At 31.4% G+C, this 24,438-nt stretch overlaps 1 protein-coding gene across 1 annotated transcript in view; it reads left to right on the forward strand.

Moving 5' to 3' along the window:
- The window catches only part of LOC127720330 (basement membrane-specific heparan sulfate proteoglycan core protein-like), a 202,921-nt gene extending 180,168 nt beyond the window's left edge, over positions 1 to 22,753 (forward strand). The window contains exons 79-89 of the mRNA XM_052226900.1: positions 1,707 to 1,799; positions 2,292 to 2,513; positions 3,269 to 3,385; positions 3,977 to 4,057; positions 7,506 to 7,633; positions 8,506 to 8,677; positions 10,444 to 10,578; positions 13,674 to 13,896; positions 14,552 to 14,635; positions 16,460 to 16,569; positions 19,556 to 22,753. Of these exons, the coding sequence (XP_052082860.1) occupies positions 1,707 to 1,799; positions 2,292 to 2,513; positions 3,269 to 3,385; positions 3,977 to 4,057; positions 7,506 to 7,633; positions 8,506 to 8,677; positions 10,444 to 10,578; positions 13,674 to 13,896; positions 14,552 to 14,635; positions 16,460 to 16,569; positions 19,556 to 19,707 (1,517 nt within the window). The 3' untranslated portion in view covers positions 19,708 to 22,753. The remainder of the gene's footprint in view (positions 1 to 1,706; positions 1,800 to 2,291; positions 2,514 to 3,268; positions 3,386 to 3,976; positions 4,058 to 7,505; positions 7,634 to 8,505; positions 8,678 to 10,443; positions 10,579 to 13,673; positions 13,897 to 14,551; positions 14,636 to 16,459; positions 16,570 to 19,555) is intronic.
- Positions 22,754 to 24,438: the final 1,685 nt, after the last annotated feature.

Genomic DNA, 24,438 nt, shown 5'->3' on the forward strand with positions numbered 1-24,438 from the left:
TGTTGTGTTGGGGAGACCCTGTCTGACTCAGAGCATAATATGTGCTTAGTAGCCTTTTTTCATATTAATGACTTTTGACTCCATAGTATATAGTTTTTGACCTACTGTATGGTAGGACATTCTGGTACATGTACTCAGTCAAGTAATAGCAACGAAAATAAGTAAAATCAAGCTAACAATCAGAGAAATTTTTGTTGAATTGTTAAAAAATTAACTGTTTTATGTTTTCTATACACAACAAAATCTTCAGAAAACAGTTAATTTTGTCACAATATTGCACTGATTGTATGCTTGGTTTTACTTCTTTTAGTTGCTCTTACTTTACCGAGTATATGTGAATATATCTATAATTATAAATGTTTAAACTTAACATGAATGTTTAATGCTTAGTAGTTAAAGTAACTCATCTACAGTGATAACCAAGGATCCGGAAATTTTTCAAGACAATTTCGGTCATTTTGAGATGTTTGAAAAGTTGGTGCCCCTTTTCAAATTGTCGATATCAATTTGACTATATTCATAGCATCAACGAACATGACGAACTTGTATTGCTGTTTCATCGCATTTACTAAGTAAATGTCTTACCATTACCATGAAGGACAGTTTAGGGAAGTCAGCAGTCTAAAATTGAAATGATTTTAATGACTCAAAATGGTTAATTTCTCAGACATTGCTTACGTTTCTTTCGATTTGACAAAAGTTAAAACCGGAAGTTTGCGATATTTAAAGTACGAATAATTCCGGATTCATATCCGGGATTTGTTTTGTTTATCAAATTGACAGGAAATCACCGGCTTTTTATGGCTTTTTTATTTTATTACCTTTAAAAGTGTTTGAATATAACAGATAATAGTTGCACTCGTTTAATTTAGCATGAAATCAATTTGCATTTTACGATTAAATATTAAATTTGCTGAAGACAATTTCACGCATGCGTATTACATAGTAAACAAAGCACATGTGTTTTCTCATGAAAAAATACTTTTTTCTACGTAAATTTAGATTTAATTTTTAAATCAGAATTGATGACTGTCTTTGATGAAAAGTAAATAAATAATGAATACACTTGTCAGGGAACTTTAATGTTTTAAAGATATTATTCTGAGCTTGTGATCACTGTCAGGTGTGAATTAAAACCACAGGTAAAAAGTGATTAGCGATCATTAGCCAATGTTTCCCGGAGGCATTGATATAGATATTAGGAGGGCCCTCAGGATTATCAAACTACTGTAGTGGAAGTTTTATTACAGGAAAGGGATTATAAACAAAAACAAGTGATCACAAGTGCAAAATGGCGATTACGAAATCCGATTTCAAACATTGAGTCAATGAAATGACCAAAATTACTTCTGTAAAAAAATAAAATTTGTCCTAAATCCCAATTACTCGTTTAGGACAAATAGTTTTATCTTAGGACATGACTGGCAAATATGACCGTTTCCGGACCCTTGGTGATAACTACCCTGTCAACAATAAACTTGTGATTTCCAACCTCACTTGCAGCAAGGTGCGTTTGACACAAATCTCAATGAACTTGGATTACCAGTTTTCTTGTGGGAGGGTAAGGGTTCTCTCCTGGAACTCCAGTTTCCTCCACCAATAAGAATGGCTACCATAAAATAGCCAAGTGTGCTGAAAGTGGTGTTAAAAACCAAGAATCATTCAATCATGAATGCTTATGATTTTAAAATATTTGTCTTTTACAGGAGCTTGTGGATCAGCTGGACGGTGCCGTGACCTTCCTAATGGATTCACTTGTATTTGTCCAATGGAAAGTTCTGGACCGGGTTGTCTGACAGGTGAATATCAATATTATTCATGTGATAGCAATTTACTTGCATTTCATTGGTTTTGGTGATTGAGGAATTAAAATTTTTCACAGAATAGAAATTTTCTATGGATATATGGATAATTTATTTAAAAAAACATGAAATCAAAGCATACAAAATTCTAAGGAAAGCACAATCTCCCACAATTAATTAATTTCAGTGCCTCCTATTTCCCCACCACTATCAATAATTTTGAAACAGCCTGAAGGTATTATGTGTACAGCAAATCATAAAATTATTTATTATTTTTATTTAAAATATATAATTTTTATTTAAAGATTCCATGACTGTTGACTCTAGATACAGACATGCATGGAAATGTCTTATGTTAAGGTGGTACCAAACACCTTGACTAAAATTAATTTGGCTCATTTAATTTTCCTAAAATTTTGACAAAATATTTACTGTAGTGTTATGTACCACCTTAATGTGCACAAATTTGATGATTTGAATTTATTTCAGTTGGAAGAATCAACATTCCAAGATTCAACAAGACTTCATTTGCTGCCTATGCTGCAGTACAAGGAGCTAAGTTTGAAATGAAGATAGAATTAGAGTTTAAACCACACAGTCTGGAGAACGGAATTGTTTTGTATAGCGCTCAAAATAATGATGGAACTGGAGATTATGTCTCTTTGGCTCTTAGGAATGGATATCTGGAGTTTAGATACAACACTGGCTCAGGTAAGTCAAAAGATGATATCTTGTTGGCTCTGGGAATAGATATCTGGAGTTTAGATACAACACTGGCTCAGGTAAGTCAAAAGAGGATATCTTGGCTCAGGGAATGGATATCTGGAGTTCAAATACAATACATGCTCAGGTAAATCAAAAGATGATATCTTGTTGGCTCTGAGGAATGGATATCTGGAGGTCAGATACAACACTGGCTCAGGTAAATCAAAAGATGATATCTTGTTGGCTCTGAGGAATGGATATCTGGAGGTCAGATACAACACTGGTTTTGGTAGGTAACGTTACAAGATTGAGCCAGTATGGTAAGTCTAAACTGGTGTTGATTGGGGAGAGGCTGTGAACAATGTCAACATAGGACCAAAATGTAAAGTTCAGTGTTTTCTTTCTTACAGTTTTGATGCAAAATCAAATTCTATAACCAACATAAATTGTATGACATCATTGAGTAGACCACGTTCCATTTCATATTAAACTATGATAATTACTGTAAATTCAGAAATTTTTATGTGCATTTATCATTGCAATTTTTTTATAAATTGACAAAAATGGGAGATAAATTTTTACAATTTCTGTAAACGCTGCATACAAATTATGCTATCAGTTTTTAAAGTGCAAGTTTTTATTTTTGCTATACTTATTCTGTAGGTAGCAATTTTTCATTGTATGTCAGCAGAGATTATTAGTTTTCAAATTTGTTATTATACTTCTCATGAGTATTTCAAAAAGATTTCAATTTTATTCAGGCCCAGCAGTTCTCAGCAGTAGACGAAGGCTAACAGTCAATGAATGGGTCAAGGTTGTTGCTTCTAAGCAAGGACAGGAAGGAACACTTGTTGTTAATGATGAAGAGCCTGTCAAAGGTGAGATAATTTTATCTAATTTTGAGGTTTAGGGAATTGTGAATGTTTGAAGTCCAACTTTTTGCAATTTTGAGATCTGTGTTTGAAGTGAAAATGTTTTTTTTTATAAAAATTTGATCTGCTTGATTCAGATGCAAACTTCTTATCTTTAGTAATTTTTTTTATTTCTACAAATAATTTTCTACATAGTTATCCTCTGATTAGAAAATATATATTTTGAATACCACTGAAAAACATAGAAATATCAATTCAGTTAAATTTTTATAATTTTTTAATTCAATTTTATGTGACACCACCCATTAAATTGCCTGGCCAATCGTATCTCCTTTTTTTTTTTTTTACCTTGGTTGCTATGCAACTTATGGTTGATAATTGTGACTTTTATTGCCCTCAGTTGAGTCAATTGATGGTAAAAATGAATACATTTTTTTTGTTTTGACCTTGGTTGCTAAGCAACTAATGGTTGATAATTGAGACTTTTATTTCCCTCAGTTGAGTCAATTGATGATAATTTTTAATACAAATTTTTTTGTTTTGACCTTGGTTGCTAAGCAACTAATGGTTGATAATTATGACTTTTATTGCCCTCAGTTTGGCCATGGAGTTACTACAACAGTAGATATAGAAATTACTACAACTACCATCTGTTGAGACGTTATCGTTACAGAAGAGGTATAGGCACTGCTTGATATTTGTTTTTTTAAAAGTAGTATATAAAATCCATTGAAAATTCCTCAATTTACTAAAGAAGTTGGAGAATGTAGAATAACTTTTATGTTTCTATGATACAGGCCTAAGTTTGACAAAAAAATCTTAGGACTAAAATTGATCATGTGTCGTCAACAATTCTATATTTACAATCAATTTTAGTCTGAAGATTTTTAAGTAAAATACAGGTCTGAATTGCTTGACAGACAAGCTGTCAACCAGCATGGGTCATTGTTTTAAATTAAAAACAGTTACCCCAAATAAAATTTGTCCATCAATTATCGGCAATAGAAAAATTGTTTGTTTATTAATATAAAATGTTCTCTTGGATCTTTATACAGATATTGAATTTTCAATGGTGTTTTCGTACTGCTTGTATGCTTATCTTTGTCTTTGGAGACCAGTACATTAACTTGGTGTGGGTATTTTTATTATGATGTGCTTAGTTTTATCATTAGAATCATCTTCATAAATCATTATCATTTTATTATAGATTTTTGCATGTAAAAGAAAGATTCCTTTTAAGTAGGTCATTGTAACTTGAATATTGAAAATGCATGGGTAGGGTTTTCGCTTTGGTTTTTGTACAGGAAGTAGATTTAAAATGTAGAAATAATGTTATTTTAAGTTTCAGAAATATTTTCAAATTAAATTATAGAAATGTTTTAAAATTAAATAATATATTTGAAGAATGATATTTGACTAGTGGTTAAGTATACATATTCAGTAACTTGTGAGAATAAGTTGATATTGCAAGAAAGTCCCATATTGTTTTGTTTGTTTTTTTTTGTCTAGAAGAAGAAAAAATTTGTAATAACTGAGAAATAATTATTTTAAATGAGATAAAGATTACAAAGTAGATTTTGTTTGTAAAAATTGTTCAAATAAATAAAAAAGTAAAAGTAAAGTTGTGCCAACCCACACCAAGTAGTAAATGGATGGTCTTGTTTTCGCTACATTTGAGATATTTTGAGATTTTAATAAGCCAATTAACATTTTGTGTAGTCTTAAACATTATCATGACACAGTACTGATAAGAGATATGTTGTGTAATATGTTGGCCTTTTTTTGTGTCCGTCAATGTACAAACTTTTTTTAACAAAAAATAATTTGGAATGTGCATATTAACTAATTCATTTTTAATTTTTTCTGTGTCTTGTTCTGAATTTTATTTTTTTCTGAAATAACTTTGAATGTGCATGTTAAATTCAGATCATGTAATATTAATTACTTTTTCAACATAATTTCTTTATTAAAGCTTGCTTTTACTGCTTGAAATGCAAATTACTTGCAGCATTTACTCAATGTTTAAATATAGTATTGAAAGTTCATCATCAGAAAAGAGAGACAAAAAACAGTCCATAAATCACTGCAGAGAAATATGAAGATTGAGCAACACTTACACCACTAAAAACTAGGGTTGACTTGAGATGTTCCCCAAGGGTCAGCAGCACCTGCTCTACTAGTGACACCTGTCATATATCTGTTGCTCCAAACTAAAAGTTAGATATCCTTTTGAATAGGATATTTTATAGCACCAAATCACATGTGTCAATTAATAACAGGAAATAAAAACTTTGTTTCATTTCTCTCTGCGAGAACCAGCAATTAACACTGGATCAAACCTTGCTATTTTGACCTGTAATCACATGATGGACTTTCAAAGATATTTTTAAATTTTGCGTAGTAATATATTTGGAACTTGGACAAAAGTGTATATATAAAGCTTTCACATCTATAAGGAATTGCTTAATTTATGAGAATGACTTTTTTTCTGTTTAAATCTATATATTTGAAAATAGTATATCTTTTAATTTTTCCAAAATATTGGTAGGAATGTTTATTTCTGACATGCTGACACATGCATACACAAAAATGAAAATAATAACATGCCAATTGGTTGAAAATCATTTGTTTAGAAAATTCTTATCCAATCACAATGCATGATGTCTGCTCTTGAAAATTTGATTGGTTGAATGCCATTTGTTTAGAAGGTTCTAAACCAATCACAATGCTTGATGTATGCTCTTAAGAATTTGAAATGGCCAATTGATGAATAGATTGATTGTCATTGCATGGTGTCATGAGAGTCTAGTTTTAACTCAAAATATAGATGTCTGCCTTTTAATTCTTTTCTTTAAAATTTAACATTTAACCTTTAGCTCACCTGGTCCAAGAGTTCAGTCCAACACTTTACATCTGGCATCTTTTAATTTTTAAAATGTGTTCTGCTGTGAACAGTGGAACACATGAAAATTGGCAGAAATCATTTTTATGTGTTTTATTGCTCCTTTGGTTTCATGAGAGTCAGAAGGACTTTTTTCGGGAATTCAGGATTAAGCTGTTTAATATGTGGGAATTTGGGGATAGTCTGTTAAATCTTTGGGAATTTGGGGATAGTCTGTTAAATCTTCGGGAATTCAGGATTTAATTATATTGTGATGCAGAAATGGACACATCATTTACACGGGAATTTGGGTTTGACGTTTATTTTCACTGGAATTTTGGATGAGACCCCAGATCTATCCCTCTCTTTTGTTTCCCCCATTTTTAGGATGTTTTAAGATTTGCAAATTTATGTTCAATTTTCAAGCACAATAATTAACAGTCCACTTCCTAAAACTAGAGATAGAATAGAAAAATTCGGTAATGATCAAACACCATCAAATATGGCTGCAGTGACCAGTAAAAAAAAAGAAATGATAAATGTACAATTTGGGTAAAAGGTCCTGTTCAGAGTCATTTACTACTTTAAAATTCTATTTTAATTGAGAATAGGCTTCATTTGATAGGAAAGTGGCCATTCTTGACATCAGGCTGAGATACCAGGTGTGCATTGCTTGCTCTTAAGTCTTTTGATCATTTATTTCAAGTTTTGAGCTAATCTTGGTTGGCTAATATAGTCGGTAGATTTTTAAATTCAGATAATGAATGTTATCTGTTTATTCTATCTTTCACTCACGGTCACTTTAACTGTTAAAATATAATGGTAACTTTGCATGGTTACATCACATATTTTCTTACTTCCTATTAATATTAAAAAATAATTATATATATTTGCAAAGTTAATGAAGTTTAATTTAGAAATTTTGATTTCAGACATGTTACAGAGACTTGGACATTAATGTACTAGTTTGACCTTTTGTGCAGTTGCCTGATTTTAAAAATGTGTAATTGAGACAGTTTTATAGAATTTTATTAAGTTAAAAAGGGGGAGAACCAAATAAATGGTAAACATTTTTTTCAGAGATAAAGCAAATCTCACATTTTCACTTATTCTTTAATTTGTACAGGTACAACTGATTCATTTTGAAATCCAGGGTCGATTACTTCCCTTTATTATTTTAATTAAAGAAGGGAGGTAATCAGTGGCTTTAGATATTGTATCAATAATATTTTACTTCATTTTTAGCAACATCACCTGGAACAACAATCGGTCTGGATCTAAGAACCATGTTATACATTGGAGGCACTGACTCTGATCATAAACTACCACAAAATCTGGGAATAACTGATGGTCTCGTTGGCTGTGTGGCTGAGGTGAGTTGCCGTGTTGTCAAGGATAAGGAGGTTATAAAGTGAGTTGTCATGTGATCATGGTTCAGGAGTTCATATTGTGAGTTGTCATGTGATCTGGGTTAAGTAGTTTATTAGGTGGGTTGTCATGTGATCAGGTTTCAGGATTTCATGTTGTCAGTTGTCATGTGATCAGGTTTCAGAATTTAATGTTGTGAGTTGTCATGTGATCAGGTTTCAGGATTTCATGTTGTGAGTTGTAATGTGAACATGGTTTAGGAGATTATGTGGTGAGTGGCCATGTGATCAGAGGTAAGGAGTTCATGTTGTGAGTTGTCATATGAACATGGTTTAGGAGATTATGTGGTGAGTGGCCATGTGATCAGAGGTAAGGAGTTCATGTTGTGAGTTGTCATGTGAACATGGTTAAAGAGATTATGTGGTGAGTGGTCATGTGATCAGAGGTAAGGAATTCATGAGGTGAGTTGTCATGGGATCAGGGTTAAGGAGTTCATATTGTGAGTTGTCATATGATCAGAGGTAAGGAGTTCACGAGGCCAATTGTCATGTGATCAGGGATAATGAGTTGATGAGGTGAGTTATCATCTGATCAGAGGTGAGTTGTTTAGTAGAAATTGTATTAGATGTTTTTGGATATACAAGGGTTTTTTTAACAGAGTTTAGAAATGTAATCTGGTTCCATAAGATGGGACAGCGATGACATTGAAATTTAATGTTGACCAATAAGAAGTTAAAAATGTGTGAATTATCAAAATATTAACAGTCTAAAAAGTACAAATTTCTGAGATTAATTTGAACAGTGTTCATGTGTTTCAAGAAATCTTATTACATCTTATTACAGATTTTTACTTTATTTTTTTTTCTCATTTTGACAGGTTAAAATTAATTCCAAACAAGTAGATTTGATTGGTTCAGCTGTGGAGACATATAATGTACATGATTGTGGTGAGAGAAACATCTGTAATCGTCGACCATGTTTGAACGGTGGAACTTGTGAAAGACTTTCATCTTTGGAGTATAGATGCGTTTGTCCTACAAAATTCACAGGTCAGGAATTTCAAGATTTTGTTCTTGTGTGAAGTTTTTATTTTTTCACATAGCTTTGGCAAAATTAAATGTTTTATTGGCTACAGCTTTATCCAAAATATAACTTCTCATTATAAATGTATTAGACATTTTGTAGCCAAAAATCTTTTTGAGAAGAACTGCTGCCTCATAATACATTATGGTTTTGATCTCAAAATGAGGCTATTTTGGCAATTTCGTTTTTTAATTGAATACAAAGATTTGAAGCCTTACAGTAAATACTGTTTCAAAATATTTATTTCTTCAAGGTTGGGAATCAATTTTTTTTGTTTTTTTGAGAAAAAACATTTACCCCCCCAACCCCTTTCCCCTTTTTTTTAAAGCACTTCTTAACTTTGAATTTAATAGAAAAAATTCTCCATGAAGTCATAATGACATCATAAGTCTTATAATGTGTCAGAGCTTTATGAGTTTGTATTTGTCAGATATTTTTACATATCTTATCATCAAGTGTTTACTATTATATTACTGAATTTAAATTTCATAGAATTTTAGGGCCAACAATGACCCTTTGTGAACCTCCTTCTTCAAGGCAACAGTAGTTAATCAACGTTCAAATCTCATAAATCTATTTTAAAAGAACTTAATCTAGATGAACAAACAAAAAATGTAAACAGAGGGCATTGCTTGACCTCTAAAAGGAACGAAACTGGGTGCATTCACAGGGTAATTAAATTGTTTCCTGCTGTGCATGCATCCCCTGTCAATTGAACATTGAATCAACATGTCACAATGTTGCAAAAACATGTCATTAATGCTCTTCAACTTCGTACTTTATTTGGCCTTTATAACTTTTCGATTCGAGCATTACTGATGGGTCTTTTGAAGATGAAACGCATGTCTGGTGTAAATTTTTTTAAGCCTGGTATCTATGATGAGTTTATTTAATGAGTTGAGACACAGACATGTCATATCAGTCAACCAATTATAAACCAGCAATTTCAATTAACTTATGATTGGTTGGGCCAAAAATAAAATTTAAATGGTGTGATGTTGCCTACCTACCCAACTAAAAAGCAGCCTACCCAAAAAAAATTTATGACAAATCGTTTGCATTTTTTTTTAGAGATTTCTTCCTGTTCTAATGTTGTTTTCTTGTTTAAAACATGTAACTTATGTTGTTGTCTGAAAAATAAAATAAAATCCCTACCTACCTACCCAACCATACAAGGCATGGGTAGGCAACATCAAACAAAGAATTTTTTAAGGATGGCCTTATTAATTCATTATTATACCCCAGTCTACACAGTCATTTAAGGAACATGTATATAGCTTTTACATGTCTGTCAGTGGAAAGTTTATACATTTTGTTATTGGTAACCTGAAAACTTTGATAATTTGAAAAAGCTGTATTGTAGAAATAAATTTTCATTCTTTTAGCTAGGATGTTGAAAGACTAAACATCAAAATTCATAAGTGGAGAAATATCGTTACTCACATCCAAAAAAAGGAGAATTGATATGTTTAATGTCCTTTTTCGTAAGTACCTTCAACTGCAATGTGACTTATATCACTCCTGGTTTTTTGTGGGGTTCATGTTGCTCAGTCTTTGTGTTTCTATGGTTTTTTTTATATACTGTTGTTTGTCTTTTGAACTGTTTTCGTTTTTTGCCATGTCATTATTCGTTTTTTATTTTTCTTCAACAAATGAATTTAAATGTCCCTTTGGTATCTTTTGCCTCTCTTTTAAGAAAATAACAGAATACAAACTTAATGTTTTTTTCCAGGAAAGAATTGTGAGACCCAGATAAATGTATGCATCACCAAGCAGCCATGTCAAAATAATGCTCCATGTAGTATAACTGCTGACGGCTACAGATGTGATTGTCCACTTGGTTATATCGGTGTTCATTGTGAAGGAAGTAAGTACTTTAAACCTTTATTACATTCACTTTGTCCATCTGTCCTTCCATCCTTTTGTTATATTGGTGTTCATTGTGAAGGAAGTAAGTACTTTATACCTTTATTACATTCACTTTGTCCATCTGTCCTTCCATCCTTTTGTTATATTGGTGTTCATTGTGAAGGAAGTAAGTACTTTATACCTTTATTACATTCACTTTGTCCATCTGTTCCTTCCATCCTTTTGTTATATTGGTGTTCATTGTGAAGGAAGTAAGTACTTTATACCTTTATTACATTCACTTTGTCCATCTGTCCTTCCATCCATTTGTTATATTGGTGTTCATTGTGAAGGAAGTAAGTACTTTATACCTTTATTACATTCACTTTGTCCATCTGTCCTTCCATCCATTTGTTATATTGGTGTTCATTGTGAAGGAAGTAAGTACTTTATACCTTTATTACATTCACTTTGTCCATCTGTCCTTCCATCCATTTGTTATATTGGTGTTCATTGTGAAGGAAGTATGTTTGGCATGTAATGGCAATTTTGATTGAATGACGTCTGCCATCAATTCAACGGTTGACTGTCGTAGTCATTGGCAACAACATTGAGCAATCATAGTCAAAGTTTACCGGATATTTGAAATGTTTAATTTTGAAAATTTTAAGAGTATTGCATAAGCATACTAGGAATAACAGTATTGTATTTAAAGAGTTGCCACCATCAATGTGAGATTTGACAGTCGCAAATATCCATTTTGCTGGCTCTGCTCCTGTGACAAATATTCCAATACAGCACTGTTATTCTTTGATAACCAATCTGATTAATTTACAAATACTGTGTCCAAGCTTTGCTTTACTTTCGGGATCCTTTGGTTTTGTTGGATTAATACACACCTTCAAAAATTTGAAGGCTAACATTTGTTTGGTTGATGTTATATTTACCAGAACAGAAAGTAAAATGGAACATTTTCAGATCCTTGTAAGCAAAAATGTATTTTAATCAGATCATTTTTATACATCTGTTTACAGGACATATTATGGTAAACCACATGTCCGTCGTCAACATGTTGGACAATTACTCAAAAAACGCTTATACCAATTTTCATGAAATTTTGGTGAATTGTTTATATCTATTTATGCAAGCTCCCTTTTTCGATTTTTGTGAATTTTAGATTTTCAATTTCTGAGTTATGGGGATTTATTCATAAAACATGGAGGATTTTCTAGTTTTCGGACAATAACTCAAAAATGCTTTGAGCAGTTTTCATGAAATTTTAGTGACTGGTTTATATCTATAAATTATGGAACTTTATTTGTTGAAAACACTCATGGCGCAGCTCTTTATTCTGATCTGTAAGATAAATACTTTCTGTTTGCTCATACTTTGAAGTTTCAATATATCGAATTCACTTAAAAAAAAATTCTGAATCGGGAATTCATATAATGAAGTTCTCTTTCTATTGACTGAGAAACAATATGCTGTTGCTATCAGCCTTAGATACTAGCGATAGTTTTCTATCTCAAGGGAGAAGAATGATATGAAAAATCATTACAAAAAAAGATCGAAGGAAAAATACATCAAATAGCAATAATTTTAATTAGTAGTGGGAGTAAACTAAGCATGAAAAAGGGGGTATTCTTGTTTTTATTATTATGGGATAAAACCTGACTATGCATAAAAATAATTAAAGTATAATATTTACCACTGGAAATAAGGCAAACAATAACACAAGTTGTACTTTAAAAAAAAAAAAAACATTTGTTAAGGATGTTCGCTCTTCTTGTTTTTGAATTTTTGTCAATAAAATTTTTTGCCATTATTTAGAATTTGAGATTCTGTTAAAAATTTCTATTTTAAGTAATTTTTTTATTAATACTCCAAATTTTACAAAACCAATTTACCAAATAACAGTTTTTATTCGCCCGTCAAAATTTTGACGGGACGTATTATGGTATACAAATGTTGTCTGTCCGTCTGTCTGTCCGGCGTAAACATGTCACACCGTAACTTGAGAACGACTTATCCAAATTTCATGAAACTTATATAGTTGTTTCTTATGATGGTCAAACGATCTGTATACTTTTTGGTGAAAATAAGATTAAAACTTTTTGAGTTACGGGACTTAGTAACTAAAACAGGTGTGTGTTTTTTTTCACATGTCACGCCGTATCTCAAAAACAATTAATGATTATTGCTTAAAACTTTACACACTTCTAACTTATATTAATCTTAAGATCTGTATACTTTTTGATGATGATTCAAAATTTTATTTTTGAGTTATTGAGTATTTTGTAAAAAAAGGGGGAGGGGTTTTTCACATGTCACGCCGTATCTCAAAAACTATTTATGATTATTGCTTAAAATTTTACACACTTCTTAGTTATATTAATATAAAGATCTGTATACTTTTTGGTTTTGATTCAAAATTTTATTTTAGAGATATTGATTTTTTTTTAAAAAGGGGGGTTTTCACTTGTCGCGCCTTATCTCAAAAACGAATTATGATTATTGCTTATAATTTTACACACTTCTTAGTTATACTAACCTAAAGATCTGTATACTTTTTGGTTTTAATTCAAAATTTTATTTTAGAGATATTGAGTTTTTACATGTCGCGCCGTATGTCAGAAACTATTTATGATTATTGCATAAAAATTCACATACAAGACGACGGGCGTATCATGCGCTCATGGCGCAGCTGTTTATTAGTTATCTTAAGATCATGTATAAATGTTTAATGTTTAAATGTACAGAACACCTAGGGGAGTTAACTCTGAAAATCAACTGAACATTTTAATCACATACTATAAGAAAAGAGAAATCAAGCTTCTTAATGATCAAAATTAGTGTTGGTCAAACTGCTATGTATTCAACGAAATTATTTCTTGAAATTTTTATATTTTAATCAACAGGTCAAAGTAAATATTTTGTCAAAATTTCATGAAAATTAAACAATCCATATAAAAATAAGATGATGTGGTATGATTGCCAATGAGACAACTATCCACCAAAGTTCAAATGATGTGGATATAAACAAATCTATTTTAGTCAAAGTGTTGGGTACTCCCTTAAATATTTTAAAATTTCTAATTTTTATTATCTGAACAGCAACCCCACTAGGAGAAAAGATCAGTGTTACAGGTGATGGTTTCTTGGAGTTTGACAAGTCTTTCTTGGTCCAGACAGAAGACAAGCAAATTGTCAAAGTGACTATCAGGACCACAGAACCTAATGGTCTTATATTCTACCAGGGCCAGGCTACTGCAGGGGGAATTAGTCGGTCAAAGGACTATTTATCAGTTGGTCTAAAAGATGGATTTATAGAATACAGGTAATGTACCAAAGCTTTGTAGTTTTTCAAGTCAGGATTCATTTCATTTTTGTCAAATGCCCAATTTATTTCAGGTAGACCATCATATTTTTTTTTCTATTCTGCTCATCGTATAATTAACTTGGATGATTATGATCGCTCGTTTTGAGGGAAAGACAATTTCACATTTGTGGTTAAATTTTCGGGGTACGAAGTGTCATTCAATTGTCCGTAATTTTGGAAACCCTGAAAATGCCTGCAGTGTAATGTGGCTTCAACAAGGAAAAAAATCCATGATTTAATATAAGTAATTCTCCTCAACCTTTCATTTAATTTTTTATTTAAAATATACTTCTTATATTTGGCTTTATATTGAAATAAGGAGATGTGGTATGATTGCTAATGAGACAACTATCCACCAGGGTTCAAATGGCATGGATATAAGCAATTAAAGTTTGTTTTTGCTTTGGTTATTGGGTCATTTGGCATAAAAATAAGGTCTTGGTAGAAATAACCCAGAAGAATAAATTTGTAGATATTCTCTTCTTAAGTAGAATCATTTCACAAAACAAATCTTTTAAAATTTTCATTTTCATTGAGGCATATGAAATTTTTTTAGAAGTTCTTTGGTCTATTCTTATTGTAACTTTGTTTGAATCTGTTATTTGCATTTCAGTTACGACCTTGGAAGTGGACCAGCTGTAATAAGGTCATTACAGAAAGTAAATGATGGCTATGGCCATACCATTGAAGTTACAAGGTAAGGAATATTTTAAATGTGATAAGGATTTAGAACAAATTTCAATCAAAGTCTGTCTCATAAAGTCCCTTAATCATATTAGTATCAAATGAGAGAAATATAGATTCCACAACTGCATCAAGTGTGTTATGATATCTCTCCACTCAAGACAGTTAAATTTTAATATTTAAAGCGTGAGGCTAGCCGAGCTTTTCAAATAATTAAAATTTTACTGTTGAGAGTGGAGAAATATCTTAATACAAGAGTTATAGTGGTGGAATCTGTTTCTCTAATGATTTTCATTCGATATCTAAACAAAGTTATCCTTCCTTTTCAAAGATTTGCAGAAAATTGTGTTCTTTTTATGTGACATCATCAGGCATGGTCTTCTTTTTTTATGACGTCACAATAGGAAATTCAGAAGAAACCAAGAAACTTTGACGTGATAATTAAATTTTGACCAATCATTTGCCGAGAACAAAGTTTTCTCTAGAGATCAGGAATATTTTTCTCACACCGATCAAGAAATGTGAAAATAGCATGAAAATTAGAATTATGATTTTACACTGAAAGATATACTACAGTATTGGTTCCTATCAAATATTTGCTTCATGAGAGACAGATATTATAGCATTGGGCTATATCATTTAATCTCTGAACAGGGAGGGGTGGGTGTGTATAGTTACCTTGTCGAAAACCCCCTTAAGACAATTTTCAGGCAAATTTTAATCCCTCAGATGCTTGGCTTAAAACCCCTCAGATGCCAAATTGTGCCTTCAACCCCTCATTTTTATATATTTAGACAAGAAAATACCCCTCAGAAACAAAAAATGGGTACCTCTCAGATGTATTATGAGCCAATCTGTACTTTTGATACCACTCAGAAAAAAACATTTGCCCCCTTGTATTTGTATACCCCTGCCGCAGCAGAGGGGGCATAACATGTTACCCTTGTCCGTCTGTATGTCTGTCTGTCCGTACCTCTTGAAATTCTACAGTTTTTCTAACTTTGGTATGCCTCAAGCAAATGTTATGAAGCTTATACACAATGCTTATCAACTCAAAATTCAGATCAAGTTCGAATTTGGGTGGAGTCAGTTTTACTGTTTTTGAGTTATGTCCCTTTATAAATTTATATGCTAGTTGGGGCATCATCTGTGTCCCATGGACACATACTCCATTCTTCTTTTTTTTCTGAAGTTCACAACACAATATACATTTTTTCTCCCATTGTCTTCACAAGCATTTGAATGGCATTAAAAGCTCTATCATCAGAAAGAGAATGAACCTGAGCCCCTGAATAAGCTCATTTATGGAGGTGTTATTCAGATTTTAAGCTTTTTCAAAGTTAATAAATGTTCAGGTGCAATTTTACAACATACTTACTGGGAATTTTTAAATATTTATCTCTTTCATGTCTATACTGACATGTCAAGTTTTGAGAGTTATTTCTTATATAGGAATCTTACATTTGTTATTTGCCATCAGGTGCGTGGAAAAGGTTTTTTAGAAATAATGAATAAAAATTTGATATAAAATTGCTTTCCAGCCTTTGCTTTCAATCATCCCCCTCCCTCCCCCCCTCCCCCCCCCTTTCCCCTCTGTTTCTGTTCTCTTACTTAAGTTTGCCTCAACCAAATGTTATAAAGCATATACACAATTCTTATTACTAACAAACACAGATGAAGTTTGTATTTGGGTGGCATCACTTTCACTGTTCTCGAGTTATGTTTCATTTTAAGTGGAAAAATTGCTGAATTTGCTGTTTATTTACAAGTGGGGGCATCTGTGTCCCATGAACACATTCTTCATTTGTTTAATACTAAATATGTATATTTTTGACAGGTTGGGACGTCAGGGTACACTGAAGATTGACAACAAACAAGAAACTGTAGTTGAGGGTACCTCACAAGGAATACTTCAGATGCTTAATGCAGACAGTAATCTTTATATAGGTATGTTTACTGTGCGATGGGTACCATAAAGGAATAATTTAGCATCATAGATACATATAGGGTTCTTCTAAAGGTAGAACAACAAGGAAAATAGTTCACTATCTTGTACTTTTCTGTCTTGTTCAGTACTGAAGAAAACTGTAGAAAATCTTTTTGAAAATTATTTTGATATGTGGATAAAAATCCTGACCTCAGTTTTATTAATTTAGAAAAGTTCATACTTTGCTTTATGAAACACCAAAAAATCATTGAACTATTTTTTTTTTTTTTAAATCCTGATTTCAAATTTTTAAAGTTTCAAATACTTCTTTGTTTAAAAATCTATAACCATGATAACTGACATGAAAATTATATAATTGTGGACTTTATATTCTTTCATTCGGTCCGTTAATTATGAATGATACTTATAACTGTTTTTATACAACCGCAAAAAAATTTTTCGGTCGTATATTGGTATCACGTCGTCGTCATTGTCAGCGTCGTCCGAAGACATTTGGTTTCCGGACAATAACTTTAGTATAAGTAAATAGAAATCTATGAAATTTAAACACAAGGTTTATAACCACAAAAGGAAGGTTTGGATTGATTTTGGGGGTTATAGTCCTAACAGTTTAGGAATTAGGGGCTAAAAAGGGCCCCAAATAAGCATTTTTATACGCCCGTTTACGGGACGTATTATGGTATACCGTTGTCCGTCTGTCCGTCCGTCCGTCTGTCCGTCTGTCCGTCCGTCTGTCCGTCGTCAACATGTCGGACATTAACTCAAGAATGCTTTAACCAATTTGCATAAAACTTTGATGAATTGTTTATATCTATTGACGTGAGCTCCCTTTCGTTTTTTATAAAATTTAGATTTTACGTTTCCGAGTTATGGGGTTTTATTCATTAAAAAAAGGGGGATTTTCCAGTTTTCGGACAATAAGTCAAGAATGCTTTCACCAACTTGCAAGAAATTGTGGTGAATTGTTTATATCTATTGACATGAGCTCGCTTCTGATTTTTATAAATTTTAGATTTTACGTTTCCGAGTTACAGGGTTTTATCCATAAAAAAAGGGGGGATTTTTCAGTTTTCGGACAAAAACTCAAAAATGCTTTCAGCAATTCTTATGAAACTTTGGTGAATTGTTTGTATGTATTGATGTAAACTCTCTTTAGAATTTTATAAATTTTACATTTAACATTTCTGAGTTATGGGGTTTTATTCATTAAAAAAAGGGTGATTTTCCAGTTTTCAGACAATAACTCAAAAATGCTGTCACCAATTCTTATGAAACTTTGGTGAATTGTTTATATCTATTGATGTACGCTCCCTTTTTATTTTCATAAATTTCTAATATGGCATTGAGAATTAATTGAACTTTATTTGTTTATAGTCTTGACAACAGATTTACTAAGTGTTGCACAACAGCAAGAAATTTTTAATTGAATATAAATTCAATTCATATAACCAATTTAACTTCTTTGAATACATTTATTCAGAAACCTATAATATGTCAAATATTTAATTACAATCCAAATTCAGACCTGAATCAAGCTTGAATATTGTGTCCATTTCTGCCCCAACTGTTCAGGGTCGGACCTCTGCGGGCGTATCTAGCTGCGCTCAGCGAAGCAGTTTATTCTAGTTTCCAGACCATAACTTGTGGAACGGTGTATGGATCTCTCTGAAATTATACCACAAGTTTCCATACCACAAAGGGATGGTTAGGATTGGCTTTGGGGGGTAATGGCTCAAACCGTTTAGGAATTAGGGACAAAAAAGAGGGAAAAACAAGGGTTTCCTTGTTAATGGACAATTACTTTTAATTACAATGTTTTGTGTTTGGATTACCACCATTACACTGCTTTTAAATTTTGTATAAAGAAATGTTGTATTGTCTTGAGGTGATTAGCTGTCAATTTATTTTTAGAAGTTACTATTAAAAATGCTGATTAAGGAATATTAATTTTAGACATGATTATGTATGTCATTTTCTATTTTAAGACTTTTATGATGTATTTAAATGGGTTATTATGGTTGCAAACTCCATTTGAAATTTGAATTGAGATAATGACCATATCTTGAGGGAAAGAATTTTTTTTTTGAAAAAGGGGGAGGGGGGAGGCGAAAAAAAATTGGGGGGGGGGGGGTAAAAAAGAAATTGTGGGGGGGAGCATTTTTTTTTCTCATTTCAGATTTCAGAAATTAAAATATTTTTTTTTTTCTCGGGGGGAGGGGAGGCGGGGGGGGGGGGGGGGGGGGGGGGGGTCATTTGGCAACAGCATAGTGTATTGCACAAAATCAAAAAAAAAGGGGGCTAAAATTTTTTTATTTTTTTTTTTGGGGGGAGGGGTATAATTCGCAACAGCATAGTGTATTGCACAAAAGCAAAAAATTTGAATATAAATTCAAAAAATATAACCAATTATAAGTTCTTTGACTACAGTTATTCTGTGTCAGAAACTTATTATGTGTCAAATATTTAATTACAATCCAAATTCAGACCTGTATCAAGCGCGAATAATTTGTGTCCATTTTTGCCCCAACTGATCAGGGTTGGACCTCTGCGGTCGTATCCAGCTGCATCGGCAAAGCAATTTAATTTTTAATGGTGTTCAAATCAGTACATATACTGTAAAGTGAAAATTTAAGCCTGTGGGATTGTGTGTTCTTGTATAGAAAGTCACATTAAATTCAGGAAAATGTCACGTGAATGAACTGTCTCTACCAAGTCTTATCTTTTTATGTGTGAACTAACACCCTTAAAAGGTTAATGCATTGAAATTGTAAAAATAAAAACCTGCCAAAAAATATATATTTACCTTATCCCTGAGGCAAAACAGCTGGTATTGGGTTTTATTTTCCAATATATTTACAGGATTTCTAAATCTTGCACCAACTGATATTTTCTTAAATAGGACCCTCGTCAATTAAATTAGAAGAAAATGGGTTGAGACTTGCATGATTTTGGTTATAATTGATTTTTTTATCTTTTTTTTTTTAGGAGGAGTATCCTCTGTAGAGACTATGACATCCAATAGATATAAAGAAACCTTTAGTGGTTGTATTTATGATATTTATTTCATGGACAAGGGGCCATTACGCGCTCCAGAAGATGCAGTTAGAGGTTTCAATGTGCGCCCTTGTTCTAGCTAAATTGTTAAATGACAATAATTTTTAATAAAAGTGTGAAAATCTGTTAATATTTGTTAATGTGCATGTGTGATCTTGTTAATGTGAACAAATTGTCTACCATATTTAGGAATACTTAGATGGCTTGTTTTGATTGGTTTGTGGATGGTATAGGGTTGAACCAATCAAATGATTTTAAAGAATTTTAAGATGTATGGAGAAAATTCCTTACGAATAAAATTGCTTCAATTTTCCATAGCTTTAAAGCTATGAGATTTTTTAGATAAGCGATAGTTATAATGAAAAAGTAAGAACTTTCTCAAAAAGAATTTTTCTTAAGAACAATTTTTTATCCAGCAATGGTAGTTAAAAGAGAGAATAAGTTCACTGAATGGTTATAGGAGCTGATAATTTTCGGAAGGCTGAAAAGTAACTATTTTTAGGAATGAAGTTAACCAAATTGTAAAATTACACATTTTGTATACAATGAATGAATTTATATGATTATAACAGTGAATAACTTAATAGCCAGCTTAGCTATGAATTGGAATGAAGTTAACCAACTTGTACAAGCCACTAAGTTTTATTTAATTCCATATATGGTAGTGATGCAGATCTGTTAATGTATTGAATGTTCGTTTCATTTGTTTTGTTAAATATGCAAAATCATTTTGTGAAATGTGTCTTTAAATATTTGAATGTCAAAGTGTTTGAATTTTGACATTTTAATTGTAATTGTACTGCATTTCAGTAATTAATATTGTCAAAAATAGGTGTTGATATGCCTTTTTGTAGATACTTTCCTTTTTATTATTCATGCCATTCTATCTTTCTGTTTTTAAAAACAATATTTTTATGTATATTTCCTGTATTTTGTTACCATAGATACCATTTATATTAAAACTGCCTATCTTTTTATTTTAAACGGTAACATGAGTAAACTTTGTAGGCACTTAACAGTACATGATTGACTGTAAACAAAATGTCAGTACAAAAAATGTACTGAATTTAAAATAAGAATAAATCTGAAAAGTAACTTAAGATCTTTAACAAGTCATAAACTTTTGAGTTTCAGACATTTCAGAGGATATTGAGATCAAAATGACCATTTAAGACTTAAATTCATTTACTAGTGTTGATATAAACCAAGGCGTTGGTAGGCAGTTCAATAAAAAAATTAAAAAACAAACTTTATTTTAAAACTTTATGTTTCAATTTTTAAGCTGACTAATTCTATTGCAAATGTCATACATTGTTTCATTTATACTCCTTATTTTAAAACATTTGTGTAACCTTAAAGGTTGTCATGAATACTGATATGTTTTGTAGGTTGTCATGACAACAGGTTGAATAAATCTACTATGCTTTTTATTTTTATTTCATTGTGTATTATTGTGATATATATAGACTTAATCCAAACATTTATATTTCATTTTATAAGTTTAGGTGCTGTATTTTTGTATTTTTTGTCTTATTTTATTTTAATAAAACCCATTTTTATATCATATAGTATATTTTAGCTATTTTGAATGTTTTTAACAATGTATGTTGTCGTTTCTACAAAAATGAGAGCAAGCATTTCCAATTAAAAGACATTTAAAATTTGTTTTGTTCCCACTTAAAGACTGCCAACTTTATTCTGTGTCAGACATTATTGTTATTTTTTCTGTTAAATTATCAGTAAAGTGTAAAAATACTCAGATTGAAAAAAAATTTAGCAGTGAAGTAGATTCATGAAATTGTATGATTAAATACTGGTTAATTAATAAAGTTACCACAAAGTTAAATTCTAATCATGAACATTCTTCAAAGGAATGAAGATTACCAGTATAGGCCTAGGACTTTTAAATTTTTACATCAAAGTTTAGACAACATCATGATATACTTTTTCAACAGATACTTACATAGGATTACAAGCTAATGAAAGCTCAAGCCCTAGCAGACTGTTTAGAGGTACTGCAAAATGTCAATATTGGTTATAAATCTGATAAAAAAAAATTGGATGTGCAATTAATTTGTAGTAACAAATACCTCAGCTTTGATCAAAATATACCGGCCAGTGCTAAAAGTATTACATTTTATTATAAGCATATATTATAATCTCATTTTATACGAAATCCATACTTATCTTTATATAGATTGCATATGTAAATGCACATTTTGTATTAAAAGTGCAAAATTTTGTTTGCTTGCTATACAGTTAAAGAACTCAGATTCAGAATATTCAAGTCAAATAATAAAATCATTGTTTTTTGCTTTTGAATATTATTTGTTACAGATTATGATCTAAATTCAGAGTTTTACTACAATCCTAAAAATACCATTGAAATTATCAGCTGAAGATGTACTTTTAGCTTAAAGCATTCATTGTAAGATTGAACAAGTTTGATTGTCCACAATTGATTGCCAGATGTCCATTGCAATATGGATTTACCGAAACTGAACTTTTAAACTATTACCCTATACAGGGACACATCTTAGCGGTTTCATTTTTTGCTGTCTTTGTGGTTAGAATTGACATACTGAAAAAAAATCTGCATAAAATATAAGAACATGGTGGGAGTAATGCATTCAACCAATTTATATACTGAAGTAAAATTTCCACTGACAGACACTGATAAATATAATACAGGTACAGCTGTAAAGTGTCCAAGTCATTGCTTTAAATTTATATAGGACACCAACAAATTGTGAATTCAAAAAGAAAAAAATTCAGTTTGCAAATTGCGAGAGAAAAAACAGTGCAAAAATAAGATTGATAGAACTTCACTGAATTGCAAATAATAGAATCTTGACCAATCTTACTATGGGAATGATTGACAAAAGTTCAAAGCATGTGCTGTAATTAAATAATTGACTTTCAACACTATTTTTGAACACAGTGTAGAAGTAAAAACATTGGTGTCATTAGAAAATTAAAAATACATATTCTAATAGAATGATCTAGTATGCATCTAGTCCTCTTGAAATGTTCTAACAATTTATGAAAAGAAATGTATAATCAAATCAGTAAAGGAAAATTTCAAGGTGCATAAATAATAAAAATACTGAATAAACACTATTGAGCTTTTGTGGAGTTTTGATCCTTTAATATGCCATAGAATAAGTCTCTATATGCCATAAAGTAAGTTTCTAATGCCAGAGACATATTATACAAGAGAATGACAATTCTTTCATGGCTATATAATCTATTGAGATACCACATGCCTCTGCTTTTTCAAAAACAGAGATATTGCTTCTCATTTTTGATTTTTATGCCCCCGCCGTAGCGTCCGAAAATTGGTTTCCGTTCTCTAACTTGAGTTTTCCTCAACCAAATGTTATGAAACTTATACACAATGTTTATTACCACAAAATACAGATCCAGTTTGAATTTTGGTAGCGTCACTTTAACCGTTCTAGAGTTATGCCCCTTAATAAATGGAAAAATTGCAAAATTTTTAGTTTCCGTTCTTTAACTTAAGTTTGTCTCAACTAAATATTATGAAAATTCTACACAATGCTTATTACCACAAAATACAGATCAAGTTTGAATTTTGGTAGGGTCACTCTAACCGTTCTAGAGTTATGCCCCTTTATCAATGGAAAAATTACAAAATTTTAGTTTCCGTTCTCTAAGTTAAGTTTGCCTCAACCAAAAGTATGAAACATATACACAATGCTTTTTAGCACAAAACACAGATCAAGTTGAATTTTTGTGGCGTCATGCTAATCATTATCAAGTTTTGCCCCTTTATAAATCAAAAAATTGCAAAATTTTAGTTTCCGTTCTGTAAATTTAGTTTGCCCCAACCAAACATTATGAAACCTATACACAATACTTATTACCATAAAACTCAGATCAAGTACAAATTTGGGTATCGTCACTTTTATTGTTCTTGAGTTATGTCCCTTTATAATGTTGTATGCAAGCGGGGACATCATCTGTGTCCATGGGGACACATTCTCCATTTATTTTGGATATGGTTTGAAGGATTGAAGAATTATCTTATAAGATTCTATGGACAACGGAGGTCCGAAATTGAAGTCAATATGTTGAAAATTAATGATGTCCCAGATATGGGTGATAATTCCTTTTTTTATAGTACAACTATGAAGTTGTTAAACATCGTAATCTGTATGATTTCTTGAAAGGATAATTTGCAGGTGTTATTTTTAAAGAAGATTGTGATTTTTGAGAATTGAGATCCTAATATGGAATTTCCGATGAAAATTAGAGGATCATGTGACATCAGAAGATTTCACCTAGTTGACAATGTTAAATGTTGTATTGTATGTCTATGTTAAAACAAAGGGTCATCACTTTTACAGATAGTTTCAGATTTTTTTGTAACTTTACAAAAGTAGTCTCTGGTACATAAATTCAGTAAGAATATACCAACGTAGAAATAAAAGACACTGATGGACATAGCCAAAGAATATGTTGATAAAAATCAGTAAGAAGATGCTATTGGAGAATTTTTTTTAAAAGACACATATCGCCAAAAAAAGAGTAAACGACAAACATTCTCATAAAACACTGTAAAACAAATGTTGAGCAACAAACACCTTACAAAAAAGTTGGGATCCAGTATTAGTACTCATGCAGTGTAAATAATGGAGAGATATCATTTAAATCAATAGGTTTTCATAACTGTCTGTTAATTTTGGTTCCATTTCAACTGGTCTCCGAAATTTGTTGTCTCATGGTAGTATGCTCCTCTTGAGTCTGTAATGTCTTTGGTTTTATCCCGCACCAGTTGAAACCAAAGAATT

This window comes from Mytilus californianus, unplaced genomic scaffold, assembly GCF_021869535.1.
Source record: "Mytilus californianus isolate M0D057914Y unplaced genomic scaffold, xbMytCali1.0.p SCAF_11, whole genome shotgun sequence".
Taxonomy (NCBI): domain Eukaryota; kingdom Metazoa; phylum Mollusca; class Bivalvia; order Mytilida; family Mytilidae; genus Mytilus; species Mytilus californianus.